At 36.9% G+C, this 12,351-nt stretch overlaps 1 protein-coding gene across 1 annotated transcript in view; it reads left to right on the top strand.

Annotated features, from left to right (window-relative positions):
- Nucleotides 1-12,351, top strand: part of PAPPA (pappalysin 1) — a 263,826-nt gene that overhangs the window by 114,164 nt on the left and 137,311 nt on the right. The window contains exon 8 of the mRNA XM_056138647.1: nt 6,325-6,453. Coding sequence (XP_055994622.1) covers nt 6,325-6,453 — 129 coding nt within the window. The remainder of the gene's footprint in view (nt 1-6,324; nt 6,454-12,351) is intronic.

The raw sequence follows: 12,351 nt of genomic DNA, 5'->3' as shown, positions 1-12,351 counted from the left end.
AACCATGTCTTCCTGCTCAGACTATCTGGGTGGTAGATCTTAAAATTCACCATTTCTCAGGGAAGACATGAGACTACTGTGGTAGTTTTCAGCCTGGTGAAAAGCTCATCACAGAAGGATACACATTATTCCTCATTATTGAAATTATGGGCTATAGAACTCATCATCACAGTCTTCCCAGGCTCCCATTTCATAGATGAAGACAGGGATGGTCACAAGAGGAAATGGCTTATTGTAAAGGTGGTGTGTTAGCAGGTGTGTATTGTTCTGGACCTTTTTAATCGGCCTCTATATGACACTCCACTTTGGTCTTTTTAACTTCCATTCTTCTGTTCTTTTTGGATTTTTTGTGAGCAGTGGGAGTTTGTGGATAAAGGAGTCTCCTCTATGCTCTGAGGTCTGGGTGGGGCCCATCAACAATTCTTGAACAACTGGACCTGCACTCCAATGCAAGGGCCCATGGATGCTATGCTACTTGGGGACCCATGTGCTGGAGATACCAAAACCACCCCAGCAGAGCTGGTAGCCTTCAAGACTGCACTGAGTAAAACTTGGGGGACTATATGGTGACAGCAATGAAACCTGGGCAGGCATATGCTAGGAATGTGCCCTAACCACTATGATATCTCCTGACACCCAGTTTACTATCTTCCCCAGTTCATAATGGCCAAAGACTTTAACTTCCAGATAAAATTATCTTGGGATGATCTAGAATCAGGTTCTTGTATCATGCCAAAAGTAGTGCATTATGGATAGATAGTTTAAACACCCTACAAGTTAGTTTCTTAAAGGGATATAATAATAGTCATTGTTAGTTTTTAAAACTACATGTTAGTTTTTAAAAAGGGATATAATAACAGTTATTGTAGTTCAAGATTGTTGTTAGATTAAATGAGATTATTCATAGAAAGCACACAACATAGTACTGCTGGACTTAGCCAAATAAGCAACAAATGCAACTGCCATTGCGATGTTTATTTTAGAACATGGAATTTCAAACAGTATGCAAGAGTTCCATTACTACAGTACTGTTTGGAGAAATAGAATATGATAGATGAATTCTAGGATATGAAGACAATAGAAAAGTCAATAAGGAGTAATTAAGAAGCTTTCCTGGAAGAAGCAAAAATGTGATGTTTATACAGTACAATGAGACTTGCTCAGTCCCTCACCTTCTTTTCCCCTAAGTTACTTTCATAGTGTTCATTTTATCTGTATATTGGTATGAGACAAGAATTATTTATTCCAATCCAAAGGTGGAAAAATAGACTCCAAGAAGTGAAATGCCTTTCCTAAAGATTTCAGCCAGTTTGTTACTGATCTGTTATGATCAAAAGTGCACGCCAACATTGAAAGGAATTTGCATTTTGTTGAAGCCTAAGTTATAAGATGCTTAGTTTACTTTTGTACCTGTGACTGTGTACACACTAAAATAATTAGCATCTGGAGCTAATTTTTGCTCTAAAATTATTCTCTGAACCTATTACCCATTCGCGTCAATCTCACATGAGGCTGTGACTTGTTTCAGTAAGTAGAATGAAGCTGAAGTATTATACCCTTTGCTCAGTAGATGTAAGTGGAGTGAAAACAGGAACAGCAGTTGTAACTAAAAGACTCTTTCAGGGTAGATTGAGCAGATAAAGTAAGGGATAGTAAATAAAATGAAGCAGAATTGAAACTTGTCTCTTGATGGTGATCAAGTTGTTGAACAACAGTGCCATATGCCTGAAACCCAATACAACTGTAAACTGATGTTACTTTAATATAACGAGAAAATGTCTATTGACATGCTTCAAAAATACTCAAATATGTCAAATACTCCCTATTTGACATAATCATCAATATTCCATTTCTTAGAAGGATTAATGATAAAAGAAATGCCATTCTTTGTTTTTGATGACTAGAAATACAGGCACAAATCAGTTGTCATTTGAGGTATTTGTAAAAGAGTGATGATTAAATGTTTAAGAGTTTGAGAAAATATACAATGGTTTCACCGACTCTTAAAAAGCTAGTCAAATAATTTCATCACATGTAAGTGTTACAGTTTAAATGGATTTACTAAACACATGAAATTAAACTGAAATAAATTTTGAAGCATCTGTGATCAAATACTAATGGAAGTGTTTTTATTTAAAAATAAGTGAGAATGACACTCAGAAAATGAAAAATCAGAAATTATGAAATAATTATATTCCAGATGAAGTGGTAAAATATTGCTTCTAAACAAAGAGCAGGTAAACTTTTCAGCTTGATGTGTTGCTGCCATTATTGCTCTAAATGACAATATCTTGAGTAAAGAGTGGCTGTGGATCTAAGAATATCCTGATGGCATGGGCGAGACTGGAAAAGGGAGACACAAAAAAAGGAAGGAAAGATACAGACTGTTCCAGCTATCAAGGTTGAGACACTGGCAGCAGCATGAATGTAGAGGAAATAATGAGGAAGCTTTGGGGTGGGAAATATTCAAAAGACTCAGGGGCTGCCTAAATGTGGGAGGCCTAGAAAGGGAAGGAGTTCAAGTGACAGCATAAGACTTTCCAGATGGTTTTAGGAGCAGCTGAAAGGAACAACTTGACATAAATGTCCTACTTTTAGACCAACCATGAAATAGGTCCTAACCTCCAGCAAACTCTTCCAAAGCCACTAGTTTGTCCTTCAGAAAGAATTTTGTTCTAATAGAACCTTGAGAAAATAGTTCCTTTTTGACTTTTATTTTGACCTTAACCTGGAGAAAATGTAACTTTATTACAGGAAGTTTTATCACAAGAAGTCTTTCTTGGAAATGATCTTTATTGCAATTGTGCTCATTTCCCTTTTGTACCTTTTAAAGAAAGGAGTGACTTAGGCATCTATGTAGTAATGATGCATACCTCCCCCTCGCCCCCGCCGCACTCACATATACACACACAGAGTTGGAAGAAGGAGATCTAGTTACCATCATATTATATGTGATGCCAACTGTTAAGGTAGAAGATAGTGGCTGGAAGTTATTGGGATACAAATACTTCCCCAGTGGTGGTAGTGGGGGGAACCTTTGAATTCAAAATTCTTAGAAGGTAAAGTAGCCACTTACAAAGGGAACAAGCTACCAGGCACTCAGGATATTGTAGCCAAATAATGTGTTAGAAGGAAGACTTTCCATCAAGCTATGACATGCAGTATAGGTGGCAATCCTATCTTCACAATTTGTTTTAATTTCATATGTAATTATCTATAACTCTAATATAGAACTACTATCTGATACAGCAATTCCACTTCTGGTTATCTACCCTCAAGAATTAAAAAAAATTAACTTGAAAAACTATATGCACACCTTTGTATATTGTAGTGCTATTTACAGTGACCAAGATATAGACGTAACCCAAACTAAATATGAGTGAATAAAGTAATTGTGATATATAGATACAAAAACTACTATTCAGCTATAAGAAACAGGAAATCTTGCCTTTTTCTACCATGGGGGTAGAATGAGAAGTTAATATGTTAAGTGAAAAAAACTTAGAGGAAGAATGATAAATGCCAGATGATCTCAGTCATATGTGCTATGTTGTAGAGACAAAACAAGGGAGTGAACAGTATCCAATAAAAATAAGCCCTTGGACTCTGACAACAAAACTGAGGATACCAAGTGGCAGAGGGTAGGAGGGGGAGGGATGGGATATACTAAAAAGAATTTAGGGAGATGAGCAGAAAGATTTGGGCACTTTAGTGATGATGTTGTAACTTTTTACACAAAAGACAAGAATGAACAGTATTGTAACCCAAGTTAACTCAGCAATAATAAAACTTTTTAAAAGGATTAATTGGTTACAATTTATGAACTCTTTATCAAAGGCTGGGTCCATTTGTGCTTTTTTGTATGTACTTACATTCAATCTTGAGGAAAATATTGTGAGGAAAATAAGTTAATGAGCAAATTTGAAAGAGACTCAGAGTATTCCAACACCTGCCTATTACTTCTCAGCTAGTAATTGTTATAGACAGAATGGAAACATATTTGCTTGCCTTAAAGTTATTTGTTTGAGAAGGAGATAGAGAAAAAAGAGGGAAATAGGGACTGAAAGTAGAGGGAAGATGAAAGCTTTCATAATTATTAACACCTTAAATACCATTGGCCATAAATAAATTACACGTTACATATCACAACCAAAGAATCATTAAGTATAAAAGTATTTTTCACATCCTGTTTTGGGTTTTTTTTTTTTGCTTTATGGGTCACACCCGGCAATGCACAGGGGTTACTCTTGGCTCTGCACTCAGGAGTTACTCCTGCCGGTGCTTGGGGGACCATATGGGATGCTGGGAATCAAACCCAGGTTGGCCGCGTGCAAGGCAAATGCCCTCTCCACTGCCATCACTCCAGCCCCTACTTTTCACATCTTGAAGTCTTTCTTTAACCATCCAATTTGATTTAAACAATGACCCCACCTCCCCAGTAACTTGGGATATGACCTGAATAAAATGTCTTACTTTATTTCACTATAAAGCCACATTTGCTTAATATAAATCATGATTCCAAACATTAGGAAAAATTGAGTATACTAGAGAATACGTTATTTTCAATTTGTGCCTTTATATATCCCCTCATAGAACCACTCTTCTTCCTACCACAATGTTCCATTTTTAGAAACACTGTCAGTAAAAGTATATTCGTTACTTTAGGGGTAGATAGAATGACTTATAACCTGTAGAAATGTTTGTTATATTAGCAAATAAACATTTCAGAGGCTAACATGGCAGGCATTATTTATACATCCACATAGGCAGCATCTAAAGATTTTTATGCGTTCCTTTATTTAGTTTTCATTGACAGAACACAAATGGAATCCTCAGGGACTTCTGGTCTACCCTCCAATATTACTAGCTGCTTTAGCATTACAAATCCTCATTGTAATAAGTCTAACATTTTCAGGAAGGCTATATTCAGTGTTCAAACACTCCAACTTACTATTGCGTTGACAATCAGGAGACATTGTCTTTCCAATGCTTCTGCACCTGTTATCTTATTAGCCTTATCCAAATAGCTCCAGCCCTAACAGCAGCTGAAATAACAGATGGGCAGAAGAACTCGAAATTTTTTTTTCACATCATCCTTTTGTTTATGAAATCCCTCCCCCAAATCTGAAATCTGGTAGGAATTCTGTTTGTTATCATTTTATGTTTTATTCCTATGGCACTTAAAAAATATTTAAAATAAATTTTACAGAGGGAGATGAAAGAAAGGAATAATGTATGCTTTGGAAATTGTCAAAAAAAGAAATGGGGATGATGAAATCATGTGGAATTGACAAATTCATCTTTGCTTTGGAGTATAATTGGCAGTAACCAGGTTCATTTGATGGCTCAACCAGGAAAATGAGAAGGGGTGAGAAAGGACAGGGAAGTAATTTGATGTATAGTTCAGAGGGACAGTCAGAGTAGGCATCATAGGAAGTCTAAGAGCAAAAAAAGAGACGCACCCTAGATGAGTTTGAAATTGGGCAGGAACTAGCACCTGGAATTGAAATTTTAGGATATGGCCCCACTTTTCAAGGAATAGAATTATTAAAACAAGCTAGAATCAGAATTGGGAATGGGGACAAAATACAGGAGGTAATTTAATAATATATGATTCAACAGAAATTGTTTGACCTCTTGTTCAAATTCCTCCTCTATAAAATAAGTATATACATATAAGGTTGTTTTGATCTTAAATGGGAAAATATATGTAAATAATTTAATCTAAGACCTGACATTCAGTTCATGAATGCTATTTTTATTGGTACTATCGTCAATAGTGAGACACATAGAGAGAATCAAGAGACACACTGAAGGAGAATTACTGGGATACCATCAAGAAAGTGTTTTATCACATATAATGGATTTTTTGCTCAATTCTTTAAAAGGTAGAAAGGTCAGATAATGCCCAGATAAACTGGGCATGGCACTCTGCCACCTCTCTTCCTTTGCTATCTAATTTCTTTTTCTTGGATTACATTCTCCCAAATCGCTTCCTTATGGACTGCATACCACTTATCCACCAGGGCTATTGCAAAAATTAAGTTATAGAGGAAAAAGTACCTAGCAATATATTTGGCTATCTGCCAATATATTTCTGTTATTTCAAAATTCTTAAGTATGCATTTTAGTGTAGCCCCTCATGCTTATAATAGTGACTTAACTAGAGTAAGGCAACACAATTATTAGATAACTGAATATGCCTATGAGTACAAAATGAGCAAGACAGACAAAAAGATACTCAGTGGAATCTAATTTTTGGTCTCCTCTTATCTAGATCCAGAATTGTGTGAGCATAGCTAACTATTTTTTTATGTTTTTCAGGGACCTGAACCTTGGCAGTGTGTACCACTACTGGGTCATCACCATTTCAGGAAATGAGGAGAGTGAGCCTTCACCTGCCACCATATATATCCATGGAAATGGATACTGTGGTGATGGAATTATCCAGAAGTAAGTATAGCTCTAACAATAGAAAGAAGAGGAGTAACACTAGTTAACTTAAAAAGTGATCAGGGGTTGGAGTGTTAGTATAGCGAGTAAGGCGTTTGCCTTGCATGCGGGCAGTCCGGGTTGGATTCCCAGAATCTCATATGGTCCCTTGAGTACCACCAGGAGTAATTCTTGAGTGCAAAGCCAGGAGTAACCCCTGTGCATCACAGGGTGTAACCTCAGAAGCAATAAATAAATAAATAAATAAAAAGTTGTCAGAGTACTGAGTGCACAGATTTAAGAAACAGTGTCCAATGTGTGAACAGTTACCAGTAAATACAGTAGTATCAATTTGTCTACAAGCTTCTACTGGCTTCAGAAATATATCAGCAATTCTTTGCTAAACACTCACATTTCTCTTGTATGTAATAGAGCATTTCATTTCCCCAGAGTGATCATTTGCATTTTATGTTTCGTTTGTTTGTTTGGGAGGAATCTCCAAAGCAGCACTCAACAGGCTGTGAAGGTCCCTACTAGCTATACTCGACAACTGAGCCTTCCGTTCAGTGCAGTGATGCTCAGAACCACTCAGATGGTGATGGAAGGGACCATATGATACTAGGGGTCATATACAGGGTGTGTACATAAACTCCTAGCTTACCTCTCAGTCCCCCATTCTGCATTTTATGCTAGTCAGTCTACCATTGCTTTTGGTTTGTAAGAACTACAAGAATTCTAGGAGTCTTCTGTCACAACTCACATCAGTTAAAAGTGTCTAAAGATTAAGTCACTATTTTATTCTTTACCTATTGCCATATACATTTGATAAAACTGCATATATACTCCTTGCTTAAATTTTATCACTTTATATCAACAATTTATGAAATGGGTCAAAGGTTATATAAATAAGAAAGTAGTCTAACTCGTGATAACATGAAAACCATATATAGTAAACAGTACTCTAGAGTAGATACTGAATGTGAATTTGGACACAGGAAGGTGTGTGAATCAATAAGTATAAAGTTTCCACATGAGCTACATAAAGGAAAAGTGTGATTAGAAAATAAAAACTACATATCTAGAAACTGGATTTTATTGGAAATCAGTGCATCATTCCTCTTATCCAGAGGGTGAGATGTTATGCAAAAATGCCATCAGGATTTTTGCATTTATTTTTAGAAAAAAAGAAATCTTTGAATTTTATTTCTCCTCCCATCACAACAAACACTAAAATGTTTTCTGGCATAAAATAAAATAATTTTATCCTTTGAAGTAGAGAACAAAATCATTTATATTTCATTTCTTTATTGTTAAATTTTATAATTAACATTATGTTGCTTTTTGTAAAGTGGTTTTTAAGTCACATGATGGGTAAATGACTTTTAAAACTATAGACAGGTTTATTAACAAATGTTATGTGGACTATGGAAACACAGGCTATGGGTGAAATTGCTTCATTAAAGTTACTTCTGAGAGAAAGAAGAAAGGTACCTGCTACAGAGGCAGGCTGGGGTGAGGTGGAGGGAGGGAATCTGGGGACATTGGTGGTAAGAAATACATACTGGTGAAGGGATAGGTGTTGGAACATTGTATGACTGAAGCCAAATCATGAACAGCTTTGTAGCTCATTGTGATTCAATTTTTTTAAAAAAAGGTAAAATGAAGCTACTTCTTGATGTCACATATCAGTGCAACATGGAATTTCATGACTACTTCTATATTGAGAGGGCAGTACAAAAAGAATTTGTTTTATGACTGAATAACATGCAGAACAGGAGCCCTGGCTTAGGTGTGGAATGTGTATAAAAAAGAAGCACTCCGTGAATATTTCTTTCTGATCATCACTGACAATGTTGGAGAGGAAGAGTAGTTTGATTTGGTGACAATGAGATATGCAGAAGAAACTAGGAACCTCTGTTTTGGTATGAAAAGACTAATCAGGGGTACAACAAGGTTCATACAGTTAAGCCAGTAAAAGGGCACACCTGCAGTGCCCGGCTGTATGCTTTCTAAACTCTACATGGAAGAAATAGTGCATCTTGTGGAGATGATCGGATGAATTATATCATTTCAGTGGACTTTGCAATGAAAATGATAACTTGTGAAAAGGTTCTGCTCCTTCAACACTCCCCCCTCCGCCCCCCCCCCCACACATTGAAGTATGCTGATTGGTACAATAAAGGTACTAGTTCAAGGTTTTAAAATTTAGAATGACAATTTTTAGAAATGTTATCACCGATAATATCAGACCAGTAATGATTGTTGCATGATTTAAAGTGGCTTGCTGAAATAAGGTATCTCAGATATATATGTTTATATCTTAAGTATTTTTCATCTGTAATTTCAAAACTGAGATGTCAAAATTAATATTGAAGAGATAATATAGGGGTTTTTAAGTGTGGAATTATGATGTGAGCCACCCAATTTCCAAGAATTTGACTCCTCAAGCATAAAGATAAAACCCTCCCTTGTCAGAATGTAAAATTGATGATGCACTGTTTTGTGTATTTAAGATCTATATCCAAATGCATCAACTAAGCACGAACATACAGTTTTTAACACTTAATGAAAGAGAATTGAAGAAAAGAAAGCTATTCTCTTCTCTATCCCACATGAGATAACAGCTTTTAACTTTAATGCAACTGTTGTCTTGTGAAACATGGAGCAACTGAACAGGGCAATCTCCAGGAAGAAAGTGCCCCATCATTTGTGGGTCCAGGACTGAGCATATTCAGAACATCCAGGAAACACTTGTGGTCATTTTTGACAACCCATAATTGTGATTCAGGACTTTTTAATTTAGCACAGGAACAAAAAAAGAAACTCACTAGATATGGAATCTCATCTACAACTCTATTTGGGAACCATATCTAGATGCGTTGTCAAAACACTGCAAAAGGTCTTTTCACTGATCTAAAACCACTTTCATCATTTTATTCATTTAAAATATGTATTTCAGCAAATTTCTTATACTATTATTTTACCTAGAATTGGTATCCTGTATAGACAACAGTATTTATTGTTATCTATAGGTATCAAATACCTATCGATGTGAGTTGTAGAAAATGGAATGGCTGATAGATATCTGCCTAAGCAAAAATAAAGAAATAAATAGTTGGAGGCAAAGGAGAGATGAGACCTTAGTTAATTCAATTTTTAATGGGATGATGATACATGGTAATTTTCTACAAATATAAGATAATTTTATAAACATAAACTCAGTACTCCATAATGTCCCTGATGGGCGAAGGGTTGTTTATAAAGAATCCACAATGACATGAGAATCGGTCCTCATAACTGAGTTTTCCATGCCAGGAGGAAGTGGGGGCAGGACAATTGAGGAGGGGGCAATGGTGGAGGGAAGCAGATACAATGGTGAAGGGTACAAGTTTGGAATGCTGTATGCATCAAACCCTATCATTAACAATATTGTAAATTGTGGTGCCTAAAATTTAAAAAAAAAGTTGAGGAATCCACAATAATAGATATGCCTAAGTTCATGTATAGTTTAAAGATGAAAGTATGAATATTTTGGTAGTTATATATGTATTGAGCCTCTACTATGCATGACACTGTATTACACCTTTAGGTCCTAGGACTCTTCGACCAACAGCAGTATGTGGTATATCCTGTTCTTCTACTTTACAAAGGGACAAGCAATATACAAGCTTAAACAGCTTTTCTTAAGCTTATATTCTTAGTAAAGAAGAGAATCTAAGATGTAAACCCACTTGGACATATTGTTGTCTCCCAGTGCAACCCACAGTCTGTGTAAGCCCACATATGTGGCAGTAACTGGGTACTGTCTGCTATACCCCAGGCACAGTGCCAGGTAGTGGGGTGCTAGCATGACATCTTGGTCACTTTTTTTTGGTATCTTCAAGTCTGGGGGATGCAGGCAGTCTGTTTGACAAGTACTGTGATAGATGCAGATACAGAGAAGACAGCCACCCACTCCGAGCCTCAGAGGTCAAAGCAGGTTTCTCAGAACCTCTTTATCTAATGATAGATCTGTCATTCCTAGAAGATATTTGTGGTGACCCTAATGTTTTGCTTAAACCAGTAGAACATACTGTTTGGGTGGTGACGGAAGGCGGGTTAGAAGTGTTCTTTGTGGCTTAGGGAAACCAGCCCAGGTTTTTTTTTTTTTTAAACTCTCCCCAGATAACCCATGAAATGGCTAAGAAGCCCAAGGCCATCAGCAATTTCCAGGCTAAGACTGGATTTACTGGCAGATCCAGATTGCTGGACACAGTTTGGAATATGAACTTCTTTGCTTTATAGGTTTATAGGCAGGTGAGAACTTCGTGACTCTTTGGAGATCAATGCAATATCCTGATGAGATTGTAAGTCACTCTCCTGATACTCTTGGCACCTCCTAAAAGCAATAAACATGGCAAGTGTTAATTGCTCATGTGGAAAGGAAAAGTCTGAAGCCTCTTCCATGTGTGACAGCTTCAGGTTAGAGGGAGTAAGGGATAACTGCCACATGCTCTGATATCTCTCAGGACAAAGGGATTGTGGCTCTCTAAGTACCTACTATGTGCCATTAATCTGTGCAGCCACTTTAACTTTCATTCCATTCTGGCACCAACATTGAGGAGTTGGCATAGTTTCTCCATTTTACACATCAAAAAAAAAGGAGGTTCAGTCTCTTAAGTAGCCTTGTCCGAAGGAATTTTCTGCAATGATAAGAATGGATTCTGCTGTCCAATAAATACAGTAGCAAGAGCTACCTCTGGCTATTGAGTACTTAAAATGTGACAGCTGTAACTAAGGAATGGAATTTTTGCTCACATTTCAATTAATTTAAGTGGTCAAAGGTAAAATGGTCAGAGAGAGAAATTAAGTGGCTTGATTGCTAGCTAGTTGGGGATATGAAAATTTAAATTCAAGTTTCTGTTTCTAAAATGATGGGAATTTCCAGAAAGTAGGGATTCATTCAGTCTTTTTGCTAACTCTCAGGTCTCCTGTTTTCTACGTTTTATGTAGAAAACATTGTTCGTTTTCTGTATATCCTAACTTACGCAGAATCAGCTGTAAGCTGTGAAAATAATTCCTTTTTTAAAAGGTGGATGGTGGTGGCATTTTGTTGTTGTTGTTGTTAGCAGCATGGGTCTTTGAGCTTCTACGTTCTTGACCCCATGCAAGAAGGCAGTACTTTCTAACCAACCTAACTCTGAGTGTGTGGATGGATAAGCTTTACTCCTAGTTGGAGTGAGTGAGTAAGGAGAGACTCTGTTTTGGAACCTCCCAGTTCTCTATCAAGTCTACCGTTTATTGACTTATGATCTTTGTTCAATGCCTCCCTTTCTTTTCTATGATTTAGAGTAACTTCCAAAACCCCATTTAGAAGGAATATGTGTAAATTATTTACAACAAAGTGAAATTTTACACATACAACTTTTTACATATTTAAATATTGTATAAGCTTATTCATTTAGTCTCTCTTTTAAATATATAATACCATGCCTCCAGACCCCATGCAAGGTTTCACTGGGGGCGCCCCATAGGGGGCTTGGGTAAGACCCCTCCTCTCCCCAAGAGACCCAGACCCCGCACCCAAAAACCTCCAGAACTCAACCACCACCCTGTATATGGCCACTCTCCACATGCTCGGGATGAGCCTCACCCACGAGTGAACCTTTCCCTGGACCATTCAGCTTCCACACTTCATAGAACACACCTTACCCATAATCCAAGAGTGCTGAACCACATTTGATGAGATTCAAAGTATGAGGCAACCAACCTTAGAGCGAAATATTATATTATTTCAGTTCTGCTTTGGGGCAGGGACTGGGGTTCGGCATGGAAACACCCAAAATGTGGTGGGAAGGTGTAATGGTTGGTGGGATTGGTGTTTGAATATTAAATGTAATCAACTATTGTTAACTACTTTATAAAATAAAAAATTAAAAA

The sequence above is a fragment of the Sorex fumeus genome, unplaced genomic scaffold (genome assembly GCF_029834395.1).
Source record: "Sorex fumeus unplaced genomic scaffold, SorFum_2.1 ptg000129l, whole genome shotgun sequence".
NCBI lineage: Eukaryota > Metazoa > Chordata > Mammalia > Eulipotyphla > Soricidae > Sorex > Sorex fumeus.
This window is presented reverse-complemented; position numbering and strand designations above follow the sequence as displayed.